The sequence below is a fragment of the Crocodylus siamensis genome, chromosome 3 (assembly GCF_052110815.1).
Source record: "Crocodylus siamensis isolate JL-2025a chromosome 3, ASM5211081v1, whole genome shotgun sequence".
NCBI lineage: Eukaryota > Metazoa > Chordata > Crocodylia > Crocodylidae > Crocodylus > Crocodylus siamensis.
The window spans coordinates 189,434,731-189,457,978 of record NC_143397.1 but is presented as its reverse complement, the minus strand read 5'-3'; the positions used below and the strand labels follow the sequence as shown (position 1 = coordinate 189,457,978).

General features: G+C 41.4%; 1 protein-coding gene across 1 annotated transcript in view; it reads right to left on the bottom strand.

The window, feature by feature from the left end:
- Positions 1-23,248, bottom strand: part of LOC149869243 (lipoxygenase homology domain-containing protein 1-like) — a 270,001-nt gene that overhangs the window by 3,973 nt on the left and 242,780 nt on the right. Inside the window, exons 48-57 of the mRNA XM_090037326.1 lie at positions 22,991-23,198; positions 21,574-21,633; positions 21,073-21,251; positions 20,237-20,459; positions 14,857-15,011; positions 14,669-14,744; positions 12,988-13,066; positions 12,493-12,778; positions 10,804-10,882; positions 1,931-2,020 (exon numbers count right to left, since the gene is read on the bottom strand). Of these exons, the coding sequence (XP_089893452.1) occupies positions 1,931-2,020; positions 10,804-10,882; positions 12,493-12,778; positions 12,988-13,066; positions 14,669-14,744; positions 14,857-15,011; positions 20,237-20,459; positions 21,073-21,251; positions 21,574-21,633; positions 22,991-23,198 (1,435 nt within the window). The remainder of the gene's footprint in view (positions 1-1,930; positions 2,021-10,803; positions 10,883-12,492; positions 12,779-12,987; positions 13,067-14,668; positions 14,745-14,856; positions 15,012-20,236; positions 20,460-21,072; positions 21,252-21,573; positions 21,634-22,990; positions 23,199-23,248) is intronic.

Here is a 23,248-nt window from a genome sequence, read left to right as displayed (position 1 = left end):
ATCCTGCTTAAAAGGGCCTGTGTAGACAAGCCCACAGTGAGGTAAATGTGGAATTAATATGGCTAAAGTGGCAGTTCCATTCCTAAATCTCTTTGAACATAAGCATACAGGTTTGGGCGGTGCCCAAAAGTATTGTTAAGAAGTATACTTTGCCCACCTGCTCCTGCTTTGCACCTGACAAACCTGGAATTGAGGTAGTGAAGGCACCCAGATGGCACCCCATGTCAGAGCTCTCCAATTTTCTGTGCGGTAACAATAGTAATGGGGCGGTGGCGGGGAGAGACACTCAAAGTAGTTTTGATGCCTCAGTCCTGGATTGGCAGAGCAAGAGTGGGTAGGTACCTCTCCACAGTGTTCCCAGCAGCACTGTTGAGGCAATGTATGCCCTTTGCTGATATGGACCCTAGGGCCTGAGTTTCAGAATCTCTCAAAACTCAAATCTCTACTTAAATGAATGGCATTTACAGGTGCTCAGCAGTTCTGAAAATTGCATTCCAAGGGTCTAAAATGGAGTATGCAAAAGACCTAATATTATTACACAGTTTTAAAAAAGTGATTTTTGTGACTTCTCAAACTCAGAAAAATATTTAGAGTCAGGAATATTATTGGCTTTCCTTGGTTCAGTCCTGTTTTTTTAAGATAAATGGAGTGCATCCCTTTTAACAGAATCAGAATACTTATGTAATTTCTATACTTTTGTGTTGTTTGGATGAAGTCACACCTCAAAATGTTTTATTGTTTACTCTGTAATGCTTTAGGGTGCGAAGAATTCATCATACTGTGGGGAATATCACACCAAATGTGTAAGAGTTTACTGTTTCAACTAGACACTAGTTAGGGTGCTTGCACAGTAGAAATCTTCTTATCCAAGTCCTTGTTTACCAAGTAAACATCCAAACTTAGGTTATAATCCCTTTGTATAAGGGATCCCTTCCATAAGATCTCTATTTATCTGTACTCCTGTTTATTTGAAAAAATGCAATTCCCCTGTACCAAACAGATAGACATTAAAATTAGGGTTACCATATGTCTGAGTTTTCCCAAACATGTCCTCTTTTTTGATCCTCCAATCTCCATTCAGGCGTTTTTAAACAATCTGATCAGATGTCCGGGATTTTGCTCAGCTCAGCTGTGTGTGTGTGTGTGTGGGGGGGGGGGGTTGCTGCCTGAAGATGCTATGAGAAGCTGCTCAGGTACCCAGGCTGCAGCTGGGAACTGCATAGTTGTAGGGGCGGGGGCAGAGGAGATGTCCACAGGGACATACCAAGTTCAGTTTAGCTTCTCTGCCACACCAGACAAGGCACCCAGGGTCCTAGCACCTGCCTTTTTCTCTCCCCTTTGCAGCAGCATCTGGTTACCCTGGGGTGTGGGACTGCAACTTGTGGAGGGGACTGGGTTGTAGACTGCAGCCCACTTTGGGAAAATGTTGCAGGGACTGGGACAGCCAGGAGATGGAGGGAGCTGTGACTTTGAAGTGAGGGGCAGGGGGACTGTAGGTCTGGAATGTGGGTCACAGAGATGTGGGTCAGGAATGACGGGAACCAGCAGGAATGGGGAAGGGTGGAGGCTGTGGTTGGGCATGGCCCAGGGGGGCAGGGTACTGTGGGTTGGGAGTGAGGGGTACTGGCAGGGCCAGGAGTCCCTAGGTCAGGAATGAGGGGCAGTAGCAGGGCTGGAGGGGCTTTGGCTTGGGAGTGATGGGCAAGAGAATTTGCAGGGCCAGGGCACCAACATATCACTGCCTCTCACTGGCATATACCACTCCCCCCACCCTCGCACGCATGCACACAGCGAGTGTCCTCTTTCTTAGAACTGAAAGTATGGTAACCCTATTAAAACGGAGCATTTCTAAAAGCAATTGTGAGAATATAAAGAACAATTTGCAATACCTTTTATAAAGGAAAATGGCTGTCTAAATTTCAAATATTACCAAAGAATACAGACCTGTTGCAGTTGAAACAAAACATTTCATTTGTAGATACTTCTGTTATTTCTAATTTATCCAGAAACCAGCCACTTCCTGTAGAATGAAAACACGAGCAAACATTTAATACACTTTAATTGCACATAAACTATAGAAAAAGCTTTTAATTTCATTTTCTAATCATTATGAGGCTCATATCAATCTTCACTTGCATCCAATATAACTAATAAAACTGAAACATGATACCAAGATATTACCAACGTTTTCTGTTTTAATGAAGTCTTTGATATTTTTTGCCTAGATTTTAACTATATCTAAAATCAGTTTTCTGCACTGAAAATAATAGCTAGTAGACTGAATGCAGCAGAGGGCATAGCAGTGACACAAATTCTTGAAATTTGATTTTGCTGTTTTTCTCCACTGTGAAATATCTTTGGATGCAGTATAGGTCTAATGTATTTTGATGATCAGTGGGAGGATCTACACATGTCGTTTAGTACTTGCTAAAATATTATTTGCTAAAGTATTACTGTATCTCACAGTGTACAGGTTGATGCAGTGTATAAGTTGACTCCATTTTTCTGGTTAAAAAAATCAGGAGTTTCATAGATTTAGTGTATTAAGTTGACCTAACTTTTTGGATTAGAAATATGGGGTCAACTTATACTGGACCCTGTGTACCCTCACTATGAGCTGGGCACCCGGGGTGAACACATGAGCAGTGCCATTCACAGGGGAAGGGGCTGGGCTAGGCACTTGGCTTGCATGGCCCCATCCCCTGCAAGTGGAACTGCCCGGGGCCATGCCAGCTGAGCACTGAGCCCAGGGCATACACATGAGATGGGGCTGTGGCAGCCAAGTGCTGAGCCTGGTGCTCCTCACAGGGGACAGGGCTAGACTCAGCATTCAGCTGATGTGGCCCAGGCAGCACCACTCTAAGGGGATGGGTCTGGGCTCAGCATCCAGCCAAGCAGCGTCTCCATGGTGATGTCAAGGCCCATAGGCTGTACTCAGACTGCACCCGGGCCCCGTGGCCTCCAGCAACAGGGATGCAGTCAGTACGTGAAGGTTGGGTCAGGCTGGGGCTGGGCTGAGGCAGCATTGGGGTGGGGGTGGGGCCAAAAGTATTAATACGGTGTATAAGTCAAGGTGGAAATTTAAAGGTAAATATTTTAGCTCCAAACCTTGACTTATACATCCTGAAATACAGTACATGCTAAAGTGCACAAGGCACCATAGTGATGAGCTATGGTGACTTAGCTTGTTGCTGTGGCAACGTAGCGGCGGGCATGATCCATGATGCCATTGCTACTGCGCAGTAGGTTCAGTATCAACCCATGGGGTGCCAGCACTACTCAGTACCGGTGGTTACTGCACAGTCATTTTAGTACTTGCTAAAGCAATATATTCCATGATTACCTGTTCCTCTCACAGGCCTCAGGTGAAATGCCACTGACTTCAATGGAACTGAAGCACATGCTTTAAAAATGTGTGAGATCGCTGACCTGAACAGGAATGATTTTCTGACTCTGGACCATAACTGCAGGGAAATAATAGATAATCAAATTCAACCATTAGTTTAGACAAATCTAAACCAATTAATTAAAAGAGTGCCTGTGTGTGTCGTGGAGGGTGGGGAAGGAGGATAGTGGAAGAGAAGAGGTGCTAAAAAGCCTTGTTTTCCTTTTCGCCCTCTTAAACTCAAAACTCTTAGTAAAACAATGTTCTCACTTGTAAATTCAATCTTTTAAAAAAAAAACAGTTTTGGCATATGATGGTGCATCTACATGAGATGCTACATTGTACAAACCATTGCTAATACACAGTGGGGTGAGAAACGGCCCGTGCAGTGCCAGGACTGCGCAGTACTGGCAGTTACTGCACAGTCATTTATGACTTGATAAATGACTGCACAGTAACCACCAGTACTGCACACTCCTGGTACTGGACAGGTCATTTCCATCCTACTGCACAGTAGCGAAGAGCAAAGAGCTTGTTGCTACTGTGCAGTAACGGTGGTGTCACAATTTGTGCCCACTGTCACAACGTCAGCATAGCGATGAGCTACATTGCCATAACTAGTCGTTATAGTGACATGGTGTCTCTTGTCTTTGGCCCATTGTATGCCAAACTATTAAAAATAAGATGGACTTTACAAGTGAGAATATTGTTTTACTAAGAGTTTTGAGTTTAAGGGGAAAAAATGGGAAAACAAGACATTTAGCACCTCTTTTCTCCCACTCTACCTTCCCCCCACACAGGCACTATTTTAATTAATTGGTCTGAATTTGTCTAAGCTATTTGGTGAATTTGATTATTTATTATTTCCCTGTAGCTATGGTCCTGACTCAGAAAATCATTCCCGTTCAGGTCAGCGATCTCACACTTCCTTTAAGCATGTGCTTTAGTTCCATTGAGGTCAATGGAATTTCAGCTGAGAGGAACAGGTAATTATGGAATGCATTGTTTTCTGAATTGCAGAATTCTGCAGAATAGATTTTGAAAGCATATCCTTCTAACTTTCATTTTGGGAAATAAATCTCTGTCTTCTGGGATTGTTTTGCTAAATACAGAGGTATCTGTCTTCTTGTACTACAGTTAATTTATGCCACAGCACGCGTTGTTTCATTTACCCTTACAATAGAAACACAGTTTTTATTGTAGTCAATAAAAACACTACATTCTTGGCTGCCGCTTGTAGGTGTTGCATTTGACTCAGGAAGGATTTGATGTGTGTGTGTGTGTGTGTGTGTGTGAAAGCTAACTAGGGACAATGCTGATATTGGCTGAAATTATACGTGCATTATTTGTGTCAGGAATAAACTAAAATGTAACGGTTTCATTATATTTTCAGAAAAAGGAACAGTGTATAAAATATGTTGAAACCCCTTACATATTTTGCACAATCTCACTGATAAATGTGAAGACTTCAAATATTGTTAAGATTTGTCATTAACTATGGCAAGGATTTCCTAGGGTGCTATATTTCATCTGACCAACTGGTACAGTTAGGCAAGGTTTTGAATGCAAGACATCCTTCATCAGGTCTGAGCAGTGACAGCCAACACAATACAAACAACCGTTACACGTTTTTAGTTTATACAGCTTCCAAAAGATATAACAGTCACGTGTGGGGAATATCCACCCTTTGAAACATCAGTATTCTCCATCTTCAGCACTCTAACCAGTTCTTCCTGATTATGGTAACTCCCCCATGACACCTCTTCGTGGTTAGATGAATATTATTTTGTCTTTTTTATTAAAGCACCAGAGAAGTGAGTTTTAACTAAGCTATCTGACTAAAATATCTCAATACAATTAGAAGACTTAACCACAAACTGTATGTTGTCCTCAGATTCCAGTTTTGGACTCTATGTTTATATTTTTTCTTTTTTAAGCAATACAAGCTCAAGACACTGTATTCCCCAATACATTGTTTCCTGTACTTTGTTGACTTCTTGTTGAATCACACTGCAACAGGACAGTCTGTCCCTTTAAAGAGGAATAGTCAGCCCTGTTAAGAAAGCCCAGCCAGTACCATAGCAAGCAAGTGGCTAGACGCCCCCTGGGCACTGAAGCGAAAGGGCACCAACAGGTGCTGCCCAGCTGGGGTGGGGCATGGAACAGAGCTGCGAGTGGCTCATTTGGTGGGGAGGGCGCAGAGAAGGGGAGTGGATCCTGCCACTGCATGTACTCCTGGGCAAGCATGGGTGGATGTGTGCCCACCTGGATCTGTGGGCACATGGTGAAGGTGGGCTGCTGCTGTGGGCTTGCTCTGAGTACCAAACCTCCTTGCTACGATACTGAGCGCAGCAGTGGAACATGTGGTAAGCAGAGAATGTCCTACTGGGAGTTTTAAAATCTTCCAAAAGAGTATGCAAGAGGAGGAGGAAGCACACTGTAAGAGGAACAGCTTGATGCAAGGAGGACCTAGGTTGCTATGCAAAGCAAAAACAGCCCCCCTCCTAGTGTCCAGGGCAGACCAGAGGGATTTTGTTTTGTTTGTTTAAGACTGAACTTTGCTTTACGGAATTCCCTTGCAAAGCCAGCAGGCTAAGCAACCAGCTTACACAGATACTAATGTTGCATAGTTATGTATGCCTTGGTGTTCTCCCTCTGGTGTGATTTGTCTTCAATTTAAGCTTCTAAATAAACACATGCTAACATTCACTCTTTGTCTGTCTAGATAGTACTTCAAAGCTTGAAAATGTTTAGATCTAGTCTTTACTTTTAGGCCTCAAACCTAAGCATGGTAATAAGTTGGCTGAATTTAAAAGCATTTTGGGCTGAATAATGCAATCAAGATCAAGTCCTCCTAGATATGTACTAATAATAAATGTAAAGATACACTTTCAGGGAGTAAGACAATTTTATTTAATAAATCCTGGGCTTGATCCTTTGCTGCTGTAAGTTAATGTAGCTCCATTGACCTCAATGGATTTATCAGCTAAGTTCTTCTTAGCTGAAATCCCTTTCCAAATTTCAAACATGCTTAAAATTACTGTTCCTTTTACACAGGCAAGGTTCTTTGGGTAGATGTGATATCTTTTATTAGCCCAACTAAATAACTGAGGAAAAGTTTTTTGCAAGCTTTTGAGCACAAATGCTTGCAATTTTAGTGAAAACCAAGACGGGGAGACAGGAGCCAGGATGTGCATCACACACACACATTTGCTGGGGCACAGGGTTTTTGTAGACTTAAGGAGGCCTTTGACACTCACCCCATTCTCATTAATAAATTAAGTGACTGTGGAATTGATGCCTACACAGTTGGATGGGTAAAACTGGCTGATGGGGCACACCCAGAGAGTAGTGGTGGATGGGTCGTACTCAACCAGGCAACATGTAAGCAGTGGGGTCCCCCAGGGCTCAGTCCTCAGGCCTGCACTGTTTAACACCTTCATCAGTGACTTGGACAAGGGGGTTGAAAGCACATTTTCCAAATTTGCTGATGACACTAAGATGTGGGGCGAGGTGGGCACACTTGAAGGGAGAGCAAGGCTGCAACTAGATTTAGACAGACTACAAAAGTGGGCAGATGAGAATAGGATGGGGTTCAATGTAGATAAATGCAGGGTGCTGCACCTTGGGAGAAGGAATCCACAGCATACATACAGGCTGGGGAGTTCCCCTCTAGAAAGTGGAAAGGGATCTTGGAGTCATTATTGACTCCAAGATGAAAATGAGCCGCCAATGCCAGACCACAGCCAGCAAAGCCAGCCATACCTTGTCATGCATTAAAGATGCATCTCAAGTCAGTCCAGAGAGGTGATGCTCCCCTCTTTGTGACATTGGTCAGGTCACACTTGGAGAACTGTATCCAGTACTGAGTGCCGCACTTTAAAAGGGATGTGGCCAGCCTGGTGAGAGTTCAGAGGAGGGCCACCCACTTGGTGAGAGGGCAGCAGTACTGGTCCTATGAAGAGAGACTGAGGGACTTACACCTGTTCAGCCTCAGCAAGAGGAGGCTGAGGGCAGACCTGGTGACTGCCTACAAACTCATCAGGGGAGATCATCAGCAAATAGGAAGAGCCCTATTCTCTCCAGCACCACCTGGAGTGACAAGGAACAATCGTAATAAGCTGATGGAGAATAGGTTTAGGTTAGAGATCAGGAGGCAATGTTTTATGGTTAGGGTGGCCAGAATCTGGAACCAACTTCCTAGGGAAGTAGTCCTCGCCCCTACCTTGGGTGAATTCAAAAAGAGGTTAGATGATCACCTGTCTGGGGTCTTGTGAACCCAGCATTCATTCCTGCCTGTGGCAGGGGGTCAGGCTAGATGATCTGATCAGGTCCCTCCTGACCCTAGCTACTATGAAACGCCCTTCATCAGGCATTGGGAGACTCTCCTGCCTGGAGAGTTCTCCCAAGGTAGAGAAGAAGCTAAAGTAAACAAAAAGTTTGTGAAGACGCAAATGAGTGGATGTTTGGAAGACAAAGGGTAGAGATGGGGGAGTGGGGAGGGAGGGAAAAGTTTGAAGGAATGCCAATGGCCAGCTAAAGTCAGGTTACTTGGTGTGTTAGATGTCAGGCAGTTTTTAATGTGACATAAATCCAATGTTTATATTAAGTCCATTATATGCCAACCTTTTTGTGGCCCATCCAGAAGAAGAATTCCCCAGGAACTGAACCATCAAACCCATGCTATACCTAAGATGTATAGATAACCTCTTCATCATTTGTACCAAAAACCTGAAATCTTTTATTGATTTCCGTCACAAATTCAACAACCTTCATCCTTCTGTCAGGCTCTGTCTTGAATACTTCAACACCAACATTTCATTTTTAGACACCATGATCAATAATCAAAACAATAAAATACAAATCACCATATACAAGATACCCATGGACCAACATATACATCTACACAGAACCAGCAATCACCCTAAACACACTAAAAAAAAGCTGTAATTTACAGCCAAATTCTCCAATACCACCAAATTTGTACCACCCACGATTGTCACTTCACAAATCTCAAAAGGGCTTTCACCCAAGAAGGACACTCCTCCAGAAAGATAGATTTCACTTTTGAAAGAGCCACCTGGATACCATGCAAAGAACTGCTGCAGCAGAAAAAGAAAATCTCCATGAACAGAACACCATTAGTTATGACATAACATCCTTTTCTGGAACCTATACAGAAAATCCTCAAACAATTGCAACCCATACTAGAAGAAGACCCAATTCTTAAAGAGATCTTTCCAGAACCACCCATCCTAGCCTTTAAACAAACACTGAACTTTGCTAACCTGGTGACCAGAAGCAAACTTACTATGATGCAAACCACACTAAATGGATGCCAGGACAAGAAATGTAAAACCTGCCAACACATCTCCATGAGTCCTACAATAACTACATCCCACAACAGAACCATCACCTTTCCTGTATCTTACACCTGCACCTCTAGAAATGTAATGCATCTCATCAGTGCACCAAATGCCCTGATGAAAAATATGTAGGAGAAACCAAACAATAACTGTGTACCAGAATGAACGCACACTGAAAATCCATCAAAGACAAAAACACCCAATTACCTGTGGGTGCCCACTTCTCACAAGACAATCATTCAAGCTCCAATCTCTCAATTTTAATCCTCAAAGTGAATTTACAAAACATTTTTCATAGCTAAGCCTATGAACTTCACTTCATGAAACTACTGGATAAAAAAATCATGGACTTAATATAGATGTGACTGCCGGACTGGGGCCCTCCCTGTAGGTGGTTTGCCTTTGGTAGGGAGAACGCGGCCGATCACACCGGATGGCTACGGGTTCGGAGTAGGTCCCTTAATGTCCAGTCCCCGCCTTAGTTCTCGCCCGCCATGACTTGCTGTCAGGTTCAGTTAAGGACGGTTCGTGGGTGCTCCGTGGCCTGGGATCCCTCGGCGGTCACGTTGTGGGGCTCTGCCACCCCTACAACCCGGCCTCACACCACCTCTAGTGCTCTCCCCTCTTTTGTGGGGCCGACCTCCTGCTGATGGGCCGGCAACTCCCCTTGGCCTGACCTGCCCTTATAGGATTACTCGTGTGCCGGCCTGCCTCGTCCTCTACTTCACCCTATCCTGTTTGACCCGACACTGGGTCCCAGCACAGGTAGGGCTCCCCTAAAATATCTTTGACTCTATCTCCCCAAATGTGCCCCTCAGTGATTCCTGCTGGGGTACCCCTTTTAACTGGGAAACAAAACCTGCAAACAACTTAAAGCTTGGCCCCACAGCCCCTTACCAGCTGAGGCCTCCTATTTGGATCTCCCTGGGTACCGTTGGGCAATATCTGTCGCTCAATCTCTCCGGTACCCCTATAGGTTTCTGACCACAGCTGGCTGGTGGCGACCTCCGCCCAACGGCGCCCTCTCAGGGCTCTTCTGGGTCCTGGCCCCCTCTGGCAGGGTCGTGTCCCTGCACCACTGGCCCGGCACTTGACCTGTGAGTCTCGCAGGCTTCGGGTTCGTAATCCAGAAATCCCACCTCGCTGGCTTCTCTGTCCTCGTGGTCTGTCTCCGGCCTCCTTCTGCTTACTTGACACCCTGCAGCTGGTGGTTGCTGCTATTCCCTCCTCCAGCTGAGCAGGCGGCAGCTCCTCTCTGGGGCTCTCTGCCCCTCTCACTGGGGAAGCTGCCGCCTGCTCCGCTCTGGAGCTCTCTGCCCCTCCTATTGGGGAATCTGCTGCCTGTCCCGCTCTGGGGCTTTCTGCCCCTCTGGCTGAGGGGTTTGCAGCTTGTCCCGCTCTGGGGCTGTCTGCCCCTCTGGCTGAGGGGTTTGCAGCTTGTCCCACTCTAGGCGGGCTGAGGGACCCAGTCCCAGTGCCTCTGCCTCTGCCCGCCTTTCTACCGCGGTGGCTTTTATCCCCGCTGGCCACTTGCTTGTGATGACGTCATCTTCCGGTCGCGTCGGTACAAACAAACGGCAGACTTGCCGCGCGGGTTTCTCCGCCATCACTGGTAAGTCCCGTCCTAGCTCCCCGGGACAATAGACATTGACTTTATGACGCATTACAACCTGCCCAACATCTGACACACCAGGTAACCTGTCTTTAGCTGACTACTGGCATTCCTTCACACTTTTCCCTCCCTTCCCTCCTCCCTTCCCTTTGTCTTCCAAACTTCCACCCATTTGCATCTTCACAGACTTCTTGTTTACTTTAGCTTCTTTTCTATCTTGGAGAACTCATAACAGCAGCAGAGTCTCCCAACTCCTGAAGAAGGCCATTTGTTCCCAAAAGCTTGCAAAGAACCTTTTCACAACTATTTAGTTGGTCTAATACAAGATAGCTCATCTACCCAAAGAACCTTGCTTGAGTTTGTCCTTAGAACAGTACAGCTGCAACCAACAATCCTGTACCTTTTACAAACATACTGAAAATATATCTAGGGATACATACCAACTCCTTTACCATCATGACCAATTTCAATTGAATGAAGGCTTCCTAAACTTTTTGTCTTTATTCTGAAGGTATCAACCTTTAAATTAAAAAAAGAAGCAATGATTAGAAAATAGTAAGTCTCAAATGTACTAGGCTTGGCTAGCTTTGTTCTTTGATTCATTCGAAAGTAACTGAATGAAAGAAAATGAAGATAACTGGTGGCAGGAATGCATTATTATTACTAATGAAAGTCTTCTTTTAAACACCCATTATTTATTTCTTAAGTTATTCAAATACTTTTTACCTTTTCTTACCTTGGTTTCTATACACAGGAGAGATGTTTCTCCTTGATGCATTACAATTTGGCAACAAGATAAAGAAATGGTACTTTCTATTACCTTTGATTTATAATACAAAATATGCCTCTGAGAATGTAAACATAAGTGATTTTAATTCTATTCATTGTCATGCCCATCAAGTACTCCACATTTGGCTCCAAATATATACTTGTTCATAAATTATAGGAAAAGAAAACATTTTTTTTTCATTAGAACAATATTAAAAAAGTTAAAGGGCACCTCATTGGCACCTATCCATAACTGACATTGTTTAATTGCTCATAGTTGTTCCATCTAACTGCTTCCAATGGACCATAACACTTGCTCAATAGTATCACATCTTCATTAGCAAGCAGTATACCCTGCTCTTTCCTCCTTGTGCTTGCACCAGTAGCTTTCCCCCACCACTATGAACCTACTATATGTGGAGGATATCACAATTAGTGAAGATCCTCCAAATGATACTGACAGGCAGCTTGGCTGAAGATAGGGCAAGTTCAAGAAAGGAGAGGTTTGTGATCAATGAAAGTTCAACTGTATATTATGGAACAATAGGGGGAATTTAGTGTATCTATTGCCTGTTACACAGGAAACTCAAGAGCCAGAATGATCATTTTGATACCACAAAGTGATTCAAAGTAACCTGTGGTGGATAATGTTTCTATGGTTGTATGGTTGTGTGGTATTTGCTGGATTAATTTTTTCTTCTTTTTATAAATTAAAGTTAAGTGTCCTATTACTTGGACAAAGCCTTCACTTGATAAGATTTTTATCTTAGCATATTGGAACCAAGGATCTGGATGTGGTTTTGAGTAAGATGGACATCAAACACTGAGTGGAATACATGGGGTTATGTTTTTCTGGTTACATGGCCAATCACTATTTGTGCCTCTCAGGACTCTTTAGAGTATCTGTTCTCATGAACTAGAATGCTACAATTTACTGGGTTGGGATATTTCTACCCTGTATGAAAATGCAAGCAGAAAGTTTGCACAGCGTAAGAGACATTCATAAATGCAGATGATGTTGACCCACATCATCTGCATTCAGGAACATAGGACTGGGTAGGAAAGTGGATGTATTCAGAGGCAATGGCAAGGGCCCCAAGCAGCCAAAAGGCCACAGGGTTAATTAGAATACCTTAGAAGAATAAGGTTCCCTAATTCTTTTAGGACAGAAGACCTGAAACAGCTACTCATTTATAGTGAGTCAATTAGACTATACATTTGTCAATGTCCTAGGGATTTAATGAACCGTTAAGAGGGTTAGAGCCATGCCTTGGAAAACAGAATAGGTGTCTGCAACTACTTAAAGGTCCTTCCTACACCTAACTTGTTAGTATCATACATCAGATGACTGCAGCACTTACCTTCCCTCTTTCAAAAGGATCTCTGTGTTCCAGTGATTCTATGAGCTGAAATATTTCAGATGTGTCTTCATTCCCAAATAAAATAATATGCACATTAGCATCAGTTCCTGCTCCCCTTTTGTCACCTGTATATACTTTAATGATATATTCTGCCACATTTTCTGTAGGACTTTTTTCCTCAAGTAAAGTGTGATTTACTTCATTTCTTATTCCATCTCCATCCTTGATAACAAAAGATACTGGGATTTCTCTTATTTCAGGCTCACTGGCATCCACCGAAAACATTCTGGAAAGCAAAATGATATGCAGCTCCATAAACCATTTATACATGTTAGAAAACACATTTCCATCAAAGTGCTAAATGGAGAAACTAGTATGGACACTTTTGTTAAATACCCACTAATTAACATACTTTGTGACAAAAGTAACTTTGATACATTGCCTAATACTTTTAATTATCATAGGATAATGATTAGTATAAAAGATGAAACTTACTCATTCACTTCAAATATGTAGATATAGTCTGGCTTCAGAGCTTCTTTCAAATGTATTTTTTTGATGTCCAGTTTACAGTCTACAGATAAACAAAATCCAATTAAAATAATGAACTGCGTGTTCAGGATTTGTGTGGTGCGTGGCATACTAACACTATAATAATGTGGCTTTTTGATGAATCGGTCAATCAAAATAGTGCTGAGCTCCCCTCTTAATATATGTTTTAGCAGCATTATAGATTATGATTGAAATGATCGTTTCTTTCAGTATACCTGTTGTAAACCTCAAATTTGCAGTTTAGGGCAAGATTGTTACTAGGTCCTATGCAGAGAACTAAGGTTCTCTGAGTACGGCTTAGCTATGTATGAAGGGGAAGAGCAGGGACTGCATGTCTACCACTCCCACATGCAAGTGAGTGGTTAACAGAGGGTGTAGCTGGCTCTAATCTTCAGGCAACAATAAGAAGACGTGGCTAAAAGCGTGGAGTAAAGTGAGTTATACTTTAAAAGGGATGTTGCAATTTACTTCATTCAGAGTAAGAGGACAGAAGAGGGAGGATGGATACCCTGAGGCCATGTCTACATGGTAAACTTAACATGCCTGGCAGTACTGCCCTCAAGCCCCGGGCACCAAACTTCCTTGCCACGGCACTGGCACTGCTGAGGCATGGTAAATTTGGCAAACATGTCCTGAGTCACAGTTCCTTCCTAGGACTCCTCCTACATTACTGCAGCTACATGCAGCCCATTTCACAGGCTGGAGTCTACTGCCTTTGTTTAGCCCTTAACAAATAAAAACATTTTCCCTTTCTTTGTCCCAAATTCACCTAAAGTATACCCAACTATCTTTCCTTATATCAATAGCTCTGCTTAGCACTTAAACAGACTCATTAATGCAAGAGTGACTTAAAAAAAAGTTATAAACATAAAGCCCTAGAGTGAAATCCAGAGCCCTGTGTTACAGGAATCTCAGAATGAATGGAAACACAGAACAAGGAGCGTCCTAAAATTAACAATTCATTAATGAACTCTCTTTGCTAACTAATAGGAAATGATAGGAATAAAGGTGCATTTTAAGCCTTAACCCTCACATGCAAGTGAGGGGTTATCTCACTTGCATGTGGGGGTTAAGGCTTAAAATGCACCTTGGAAACTTCTCCTGAAGACATGCCTACAAATTTTCTTTCAAAACAGAGAAGCATTTATACCTTTCTTTTAAGGAGATGGTAGTGGAGTTGACAGCACCCCTCATATAACAACCTAGTTGTCAGACAACTCATCTGGGAGTTGGAACACCCATGTGAGTTTCCTTTGCTTGAGTTGTGGGATTCTTACCCACAAATCCCATCTCCCTGTAAATACCCTAACCATCAATTCAATTTAGAAATTAAATAAATATATTGAGATGAACTCGTTCAATTCAAGATGGGCCAGAGAAACAAAACACAAAGAACCATGGCTCTGTAGTTTAGTGGTAAGGGAAATCACCTATGTTCCACTCATTGTCTCAAAGACTGTTTATGCATGTTACATGAAATCATCACTGGAGGTCATAAATCAAGGTGAACACAATCCCTCAGGGCTTAGAGCAATCCACTGAATTCAACAGGAGTTTTGTCTGTGCAGCTACTGCAGGAACAATAACCTCTGTATATTACTTACATCTAGCCAAAGTAATTTACCTGTTTTGCTGCGGATGGAAAGGACAACTTTGTGCAGTTCTCCCAATTCAACAGCAACCATGTGAACTGTAAAGGACTGTAAAAACATTATCCAATGCTACATTTTAAGATAAATACATTTAATACTTCAAGATAACTTTTCAGTATTACAACATTTAATATTTTAAGATAACTTTGAGATTAAATACCTCATTATCTTCTCTTTGCTTAGGATTCTGCAACAGATGGAGAAGGGGTCTGTCCCCTGTGTCACCATTGGTTCCATGTACACACATTGTCACCTGTACTACACTTTTCTTTTTCAAAACATTGCTGGAAACTACTGTTACATGATATGTGACCACTGCAAGACCAAAAGGAAAGATGCCATGTCATTACAATAAAACAGGCATTTCTACAGGTATTTAACACTGCAACAATGTAAGTCTGCTGAAATGCAACAACGCAAACACTAATTTAGGCATAAAAAGAAAAAATCATATTATGTTGCCAATGTGATGGGCCATTTTCACCTACCTGATAGGGCAGTGAGTGCCCCCGCTCTACCTTAACTTCTAAGTATATAGGGCACCCATCTATGAAGTGGGAATGTAGCTTTGAACCTTCTTAGGCTGCAGAGGGAATGTGGAAGAAGAACATGAGTCTTCTGCTTACTTGGGAGAGTCCGCTAGCCACTAAGTATATAAAAGATAGGCACACCCTCTTCCCTTGCTTTTGAATGAAAATGGTTCTGGCTGTTGAGTTCTGTGCTATACTCAGTGGTGTGTGTGTGTGTGTGCGCACGTGCGTGTGTGTGTGTGCACTTGCAAGCGCTTGTGCACATTAGTTCTGCTGTGAGCACATCTACCCGATCAAGCCCCTGAGAGCACTTGAGTGTAGGGATGCCTAATTTGTGAATATGCACCTGTCTTTGGCAGGAAAAGCAGCTCAACTATAGCTCAACAGAGGGTAAGAAGCAGCTCAACTATAGGAAAGGGTCAGAGAGTCACAGGACAGCAACAATTGATCCAGAAGGGAAATGAGTAATCAGAATATAAAATATATCTGATGTATGTGTACAAATATGAGAAGTGTAGGAAACAAACAAGATAACTGAAAGTGATAGTCTGTGAAAAGAGTTATGATCTGTTTGGTGTCACAGAAACTTGGTGGGACAGCTCTTATGACTGAAACGTCAACACAGAGGCTTCATTGTATTTCAGAAGGACAGCTTTGGGAGAAAAGATGGCAGTATTGCTTTGTATGTCAAAAATATATACACTTGTTCCCTGGTTCAGGAGGAAGACGGTAACAGATCAGAATGTACTTGGGTGAAGAGAAGCTACAACACCAGTATAATGGCAGGAATTTATTTTAGGCTACCAAGTCAGGAAGAAGAGGTGAATGAGGCACTCTTCAAGGAAGTGACTGAAAATTATCCAAATGTTATGACATGGTACTGATGGGAGACTTCATTTTTTGAGTAAATTCTAAACTTGTGTGGAGACAACTTTATTTTCCAGAAAGTTGAGGATGCAACTAGGAGATCATCTAGGTTGGATCTTGTACTGGACAATAGGGAAGAACTGATGGAGGGTGTCAAGGTGATAGGAAACTTGGATAATTGGATCACAGTGTGATGGAATTTATTATCTTGATACAGGGAAAGCATGAGGTCAGCAGAACTAAGACACCGTATTTCAAAATGGTGAATTCAAGTGACTTAAGGAGATAGTGTGCATAGTGCCAAGGGAGGATAGACTGAAAGATAAAGGTGACCAGGAGGGCTGGAGGCTTCTAAAGGACACAGTATTGCAAGCCCAGCAAGAAGCTGCTCTGACACAATGGAAACAAAGAGAATGGCAAAGCACCAATGTGGCTGTGTGAGATGTTTCGAAGATTCCTCAAATGCAAAAGGAAAGTATACAGGCAATGGAAAGATGGGCAGATCATCAAGGAGTCATAACCGGAAACAGCAAGAACTTGCCAGGACAGAATCAGGAAGGCAAAACAAAGAAAGAGCTGCACCTGCAGAGGGAGGTTAAAAGCAAGAAGAGCTTTTATAAATTCCCATATAACCCTCCCATAAACAAGCTGAAGAAATGTGGGCTGGACAAAACTACTATAAGGTGGCTAGACAACTGGTTTGATAGTCACAATCACAGGATAATTATAAATAGATCCATGTCAGAATAGTAAGAGCTTCTGAGTGGAGGCCCTTAGGGGTCTTTCCTGGGCCCTGTTTTGCTCAACATGTTATTTAATTATTTGGATGCTGTAATAGAGAGCTTCTTGAGCAAATCTGCAGATGATACAAAACTGGGAAGGATCACGAACACTTTGGAGGACAGGAGTGCAATTCAGAAGAAACTTGACAGAATGGAAAGCTGGGCTAGAGCTAACAGGATGAAGTTCAGTGTTGACAGATACAAGATGCTACATCTTGGGAAGAATAATCAACAACACAAATACAGAATGAGTGACATTTGGCTGAGTGGCAGCACAACAAAAAGGATCTAGGAGTCTTAGTGGATCACAGACTCAGTATGAGTCTGCAGTATGATGCAGGTACACAAAAGGCGAAAGCAGTTTTGGGCTGCAAGCTGCATCAATATTAGCACTAGGTACAAGGCACAAGAGGTGATAGTGCCTCTTTACTCAGCACTGTTTAGGACTCATCTAGAATATTGTTTAGTTTTGGGCTCCACATTTTAAAAAAGGACATGGAGAAGTTAGAGAGCATCCAGCGACAGGTGACAAAAATGATTTAGGGGTTGGAAGGCAAGGCATACAAGAAGTTTAAGGGAATAGGCCTGTTCTGTTTACAGAAAAGGTGTCTAAGAGGGGATATGATAGAGATATCTGAAGAATTTCCATAAAGCTGAGGGAGAACACTTTTTTTCTTTGGCTGCACACAGCAGGACACAGACCAATGACTTGAGGTTGCAGCAAAGTAGGTTTAGATTGGATATCATAAAAAAAAAGTATTTACTGCTAGAACATTGAGAGATTGGAAAATAGACTACCTAGGGAAGTTGTGGATTATCTATCTCCAGAGCTGAATAAGCATTGGTGAGGGATAATCTAGGAGCAGCTATGCCTATGTTCTACTATGGGTATTTCCCATGCATCTGGGGGATTTTTTGGGGATATTTTCCCCTCCTAGTGCTACCAGGGTTTGTTGCCTTCCTCAGAACCATTGAGCACTGGCTGCAGCCAAGGCTGGAGACTGACTGAGGTGTGCCAGTGCTCCTGCTGGGACTCAAACCCAGAAGTTCCTGGCTCAAAAGTCTTGACCCTTGCTCACAGTCATAGCAATCACCATATTTGGGGTCAGGAAGGAATCATACCCCATGGTCAGACCAGTATGGACAGTGCTGGGACTGCAGTTACTGCTGCTGCTCAGCTGGGTGGTGCTTGAGGCCTGGTGCCTTGTGAGACCTCAGGGCCCCGGTGGGGAGCGGGACAAACCCATGGGAGGTTTGTCCGGGGGGGCAAGGTGGGGAGCTGGCTCCCCATTGCTGCATACACTCCTGTGGAGGAAGGGGGAATGTGCCTCCAGATCTGTGCGTGGGGTGGGGGAAGGGGCAGGCTGCCCACTGTGGACGCAGGGCTGGGAGGGCTGTAGGTGGGGAGCAAGGAGCCTGGACCTACATCCTAGTAAGCTACGGGGGCAGAGGGAGTTCTAATTTTCCATGATAAAATACCAAAATGTATAGGTACTTAGAATTTATTTTATTATAGTGGATGAGGCACTGGTAGGCTTCCAACTCGCTTTAAAATTGTAAATGTATCAATAAAACACTGTGTTCAACTGATACCTATCTATACAGTGGCGTTTCAATCTAAGTGTGGATTTGGGGTGGGGGGCGTTAATCAGTGAATTTGAAATTTTTAAACAGAGAAAACTGTAACTTAATTCAGGATTTCCAGTTATCAAGCAACATGTTACTGTTACACATAGTATATGTACATGTAGGGCCAGGTCCTATCCCACCTATTAGGCAGCTGTTGGTAGATGGATTTAACTGCAATTTTGTTCCACCATGTTTGAGTCCCTAAAATTCCATTAATACATTTGCTTTCATAACCTGCTATCATCTTGCCATGAAAATTAAGTAAAAAAAGGCAGTAAGGAGGAGGAAGAAGAGAAGGGCCTGCTATATTATTAGTTTTTCACAGGCTTGATCAAGGTGGAAGAAGATCATACTTAGGCATCTAAGAACACTTACATGCCTAACAGGTGTAATAGAATCTGGCCCATAGTAAATAGATATCATATTATTTTCCATTATATTATATTAATACCTACATTTTGCACAGCATCTCTCACTAGCAGAGTTCAAAGCACTTTATAAAGGAGGAAAGTATCATTATCTACAAGTGACAAATGGGGAAACTGAGGCACAGAGAGCTGAAATTATTTGCCAAAGAACATCAACAGATTAGTGGCAGAACCAAAAACAAAACCTAGTCTAAATTCCAGCAAGCCATATTGCATTACACTCAATGTGTGTGTACATGGCTATAGCTGTATACAAATATACATGGATGTGTCAGTAAAACTCAACCTAATTTTTAACACTATTGTCCCCATACTGCAATCATGGTACACAGTTCTGCAGACAACTGGAAACAGTAGACTTGATTATGAATTTAAATGTTTTGTGCTAGTCAAACCAACAAACAAAAAGAATAGTCATACCAAGACTACTTGAACTGAGACATCTTGCTCATCTTGCGCAACCTGTGTTGTGCTCCAGGGAAAGACTAGCACTGATTTCATTTGCCTATGGACTAAGTCTTTAGTAAGCATACTTTGTTGTCCATGTTTATGTGAATGGGTGTTTTTCTGAGTAACACCCAGCTGCAAATTGATTAAAGATTAAGTTTTCTAAAAGACCCTTAATTTTGAAAAAAAATCTTAAGTTTATTTTTAATAAAACCCTTAATTTGACCTGTTTGTTAGGCTAAGAGTTATGGTGCTAAGTTAGTGTAGTTTACTTTTTCACTAGTAGAGAGAGCTAGTTAGCCATGATAGTCTAAAGCCTGGCAGAAGGCTAAAAATCAGTCTTTAAGATGGCACCCCACCCTGCCTTCTACTTTTCTCACTAGAAAAACAAGAAAGGTGCAAGGTGAAAAATAAGAAAGACTGTTCCAGATCCTTATGCCTTGCTAAGAAAAAAAAGATGACATCTATAGGACAATCTTTGAGTTAATTTTTAACAAGCATAATTGTTTGTTAAAAAATCACTTATTAGAAGGTGAGTGGTAATAAGTACTGTTATAAAAAGCAGCAGCTGGAGACTGAATGGAAATGTAACAAAAGAGAAGAGCATTTGCTAATACTGTTCTATGCCGTTCATAATGTTTGTGTACAATACATTTTTGTTGCATATTTTAGGATACAAAAATTAAGCCAAATGAATAATGTTTACCCTTACAGGCACATGTAAATTCTTATCTAGATTTTATGTAACATTAAGTATGGACAATGAAACATTTTGCTTGATAAAGACTTCAGCTGTTATATTAGAACATGTTAACCTTCTGGACCATTCTACTACTTTAATGTAGATTTATACCTACCAGAAAGTGCATCTTTTAATGGCCATTCTATAGGGAGCTCCATCCATCTGTCTCCATTAAGAGAAAGAGGAAGTGTTTTATTTATAGTGAGACTGAAGGTATCCAGGGTTTTTGTGTTCTGCATTTTAAAGTGACGTAGAAACAACTGGGATGTGTTATTTTCCCAGCTATGAAGCCCAAGTCTCACTTTATAAAGCATCCCCAAGTCAGAAGGGAAATACACCTAGGAAACAACAAATCAATCTGTTAGCATTCAGCATCATACAACTGGTTAAAAATAAGTTGGATATTCAAAACTGGTTAATCCTGTCCAATCTCCTGCTCCCACTGATGTTCCTAGTAAAACTCCCAAGAATTTTACTAATGGTAAGAGCTTTGGGAAACACCAGCTTTATACTGCAGTGGCATTTATTACAATTCTTTTTAATTTTTGTAAGCGAGTCTAGACTCAACCTGAATGTACGTACTGACTTGGCTTGGAAACGTGAATATTGAATGTCAATACAAATTGCATACATTTGCATTATCAACTGTATCTATTTGATGACAACCCACCTCCACCCCCCCACCCCCCCACAAAAAAACCCAAAACAGAAACAAAAAACAAATAAAACAGGTTTGGTCACAATGAGCCATGACAGCATAAAAATATTACAAATGAAATAGGTTATATAACTAAAGGTCCATTTCTGCTTTCTTGACTACTGGAAGAGATGCAGAATTGGTTCTTAAATTGAAATATAACAGTACCTATTTTCTATTTTTATGCAAACAGCACCTGCTTATGAAATTGGATGTTAAAAAGGTGGATAGTAAAAATGTACATAGAATTTTACATCATATGTTATTTGGTCCTCTGCTTCATGTTCCACTTTGTTTTCCATGGAAATTGGATTTGATTTGCCATTGCTTCCATAAAAAACCATAACCAATGCAGAAATTTTCTTTATTAACTCTTCAGATCCTTCTGTTGTTTTATCATGAAACTGCATGAAATAAATCTTCCATGTGCCTTCTGAACAAATGAAATATGGAGCATCAGAAAGGGAAGAATGATTAAAATATGTTCCTTCTTTCACATGTTAACCCAGATATTCAAGATAAAATTCATAAGAGAGACATTTATTTTTAGTTTAATTGGGAATCGTAATACATAAGTATTCAGTTGTTTTGATCAGCTAATATATATCTAGGCTTATTTTCATTTCTTAATATTACAAGACAAATAGCATTACTAACACTAGAAGATGTAATTGCAAGTTTATGATGAAAATGTTTTCATAATATTGTTTTAAAATTGATTAATTCAATATTGTGTGTAGGGGCATAAGAGCTACCTGATTTCATTTGCTGGTTTCCTAATGTTGAGGTGGCTGTGCTCCTCCTCTCCTGATTTTCTAATCGAAAAAAAAAGATTGAAGAGAAAATTAATGTGTTTGTAAAGCCGTGTCTAAATTATAATGAATGTCTGGATTCATCTGTAGTGAGTACTTCATCATTTGGATTAAAGATTTGACTAAAACATTGCAATGCCATTTTCTCCTTAAGCTTCCTATCCTAGATACTGTTTCATCTAATAAGGTGTGTTTACAACAAGCACAATTCCTCTAAGTGGTTGTGATCTGAATGCTCAATTATTTTTCACAGTTAAATAATTTATACTTCCTTTACATAATCACGGCTCACATTGCTTTTGGGCAATTGATCAGCTGTGTTTAAAGATGATCTTAGGGACTGGTCCTGCTATCATTGAAATCAATTCCCATTAACATGAAAGGATTGGGCCATGATTGCTTAAATCATAATTAGATGCAAGGGCCTGAATCTAAGGTGGGAATCCTCCTATTGACCTCAATAGATTTTGGACAGGCCATAATTGCTTTAAAAAAAATACAATTCTTTCTTCTGTGAAGCAAATGAAAAACTTTTGTATTCTTTTAGAAGTATACTAATGCCCCATACAAAGGATTTTGTGAAGAATATTTCAAGTATTTTCCCCAAAAAATAAAAGTTCAAAAAGCCATAAAATCTACAGGCTTTTTTTTATATGGTTAACATTTTGTTTTGACTTCTTTTCAAAATCTGGATTATTAGGTAACATCCTGCCCTGGGCTATACAGCTATGGTGAGCAGAGATAATATTGGTATGGTTTATGCTAGATTATTGCTTACCTTCAGGACAAGATTCTTTATTCTAGTAAATAACTGTTTTTTAGCCACTGTCTGAAGATTACTGCTGATTGCAGCATAGATGTTGGCTAAATACACAGTACTGTATACAGTATATACTTTCATGGCAATGCAGTGTAGAGGCCAGAATGTTAGACTGCTGTCTTGAAGACTACAGAGACTTTTCTCTACAGCTCGAACATGGTGAAGCAAACTAGCAATCTCTCTTTAACCAGGTCTGGCAAAACAGCAGAGGATTTAGACCTTGTAGGAATTAAAAGCAAACTTTAAAAGCAGTAGCCTTTCATAAATGACAAAACAGGCTTAGAGAGACAGCAATTTATGTAGAAATTTTGTTCTCATTTTGTGCCAAAATAAATCTGAAAAAACAGAGCCCTGACTGTCTCCTTGCAGTACTGGTTACTAAATAGTACTAAAGCTCATCAGTGTTCAGCAACTGTAATTCCTATTTAATTACAACAACACATTGAAGTTTCTTACAGTATAACCCATTTATAGAAACAAAAACAATATAGTTGTCAACACATTTCTTAATAAATAATGTATTTCTAAAATAATTTTGACCTGTAGCATTCAGAGTTACTGAGGCCAACTTTTTCCCATTCTTTCTGTCTTTTAGCCATGTTTGAGCCATAAACAGTGTTTCTGTCCCAGAAAATGTTGGCTCTTTAACAATAATCTTCTCCAGTTGCCAATCCGAGCCTTTCCCTTTTTCTACAACCAGCTCTTGCAGGGATCCAAGATCTACTGCTTCCACTTGAAAAACATCCACCTGAAAGATTCAAAATTAGCAAGTAAACAGCTGCAGACCTCAGATCAAAA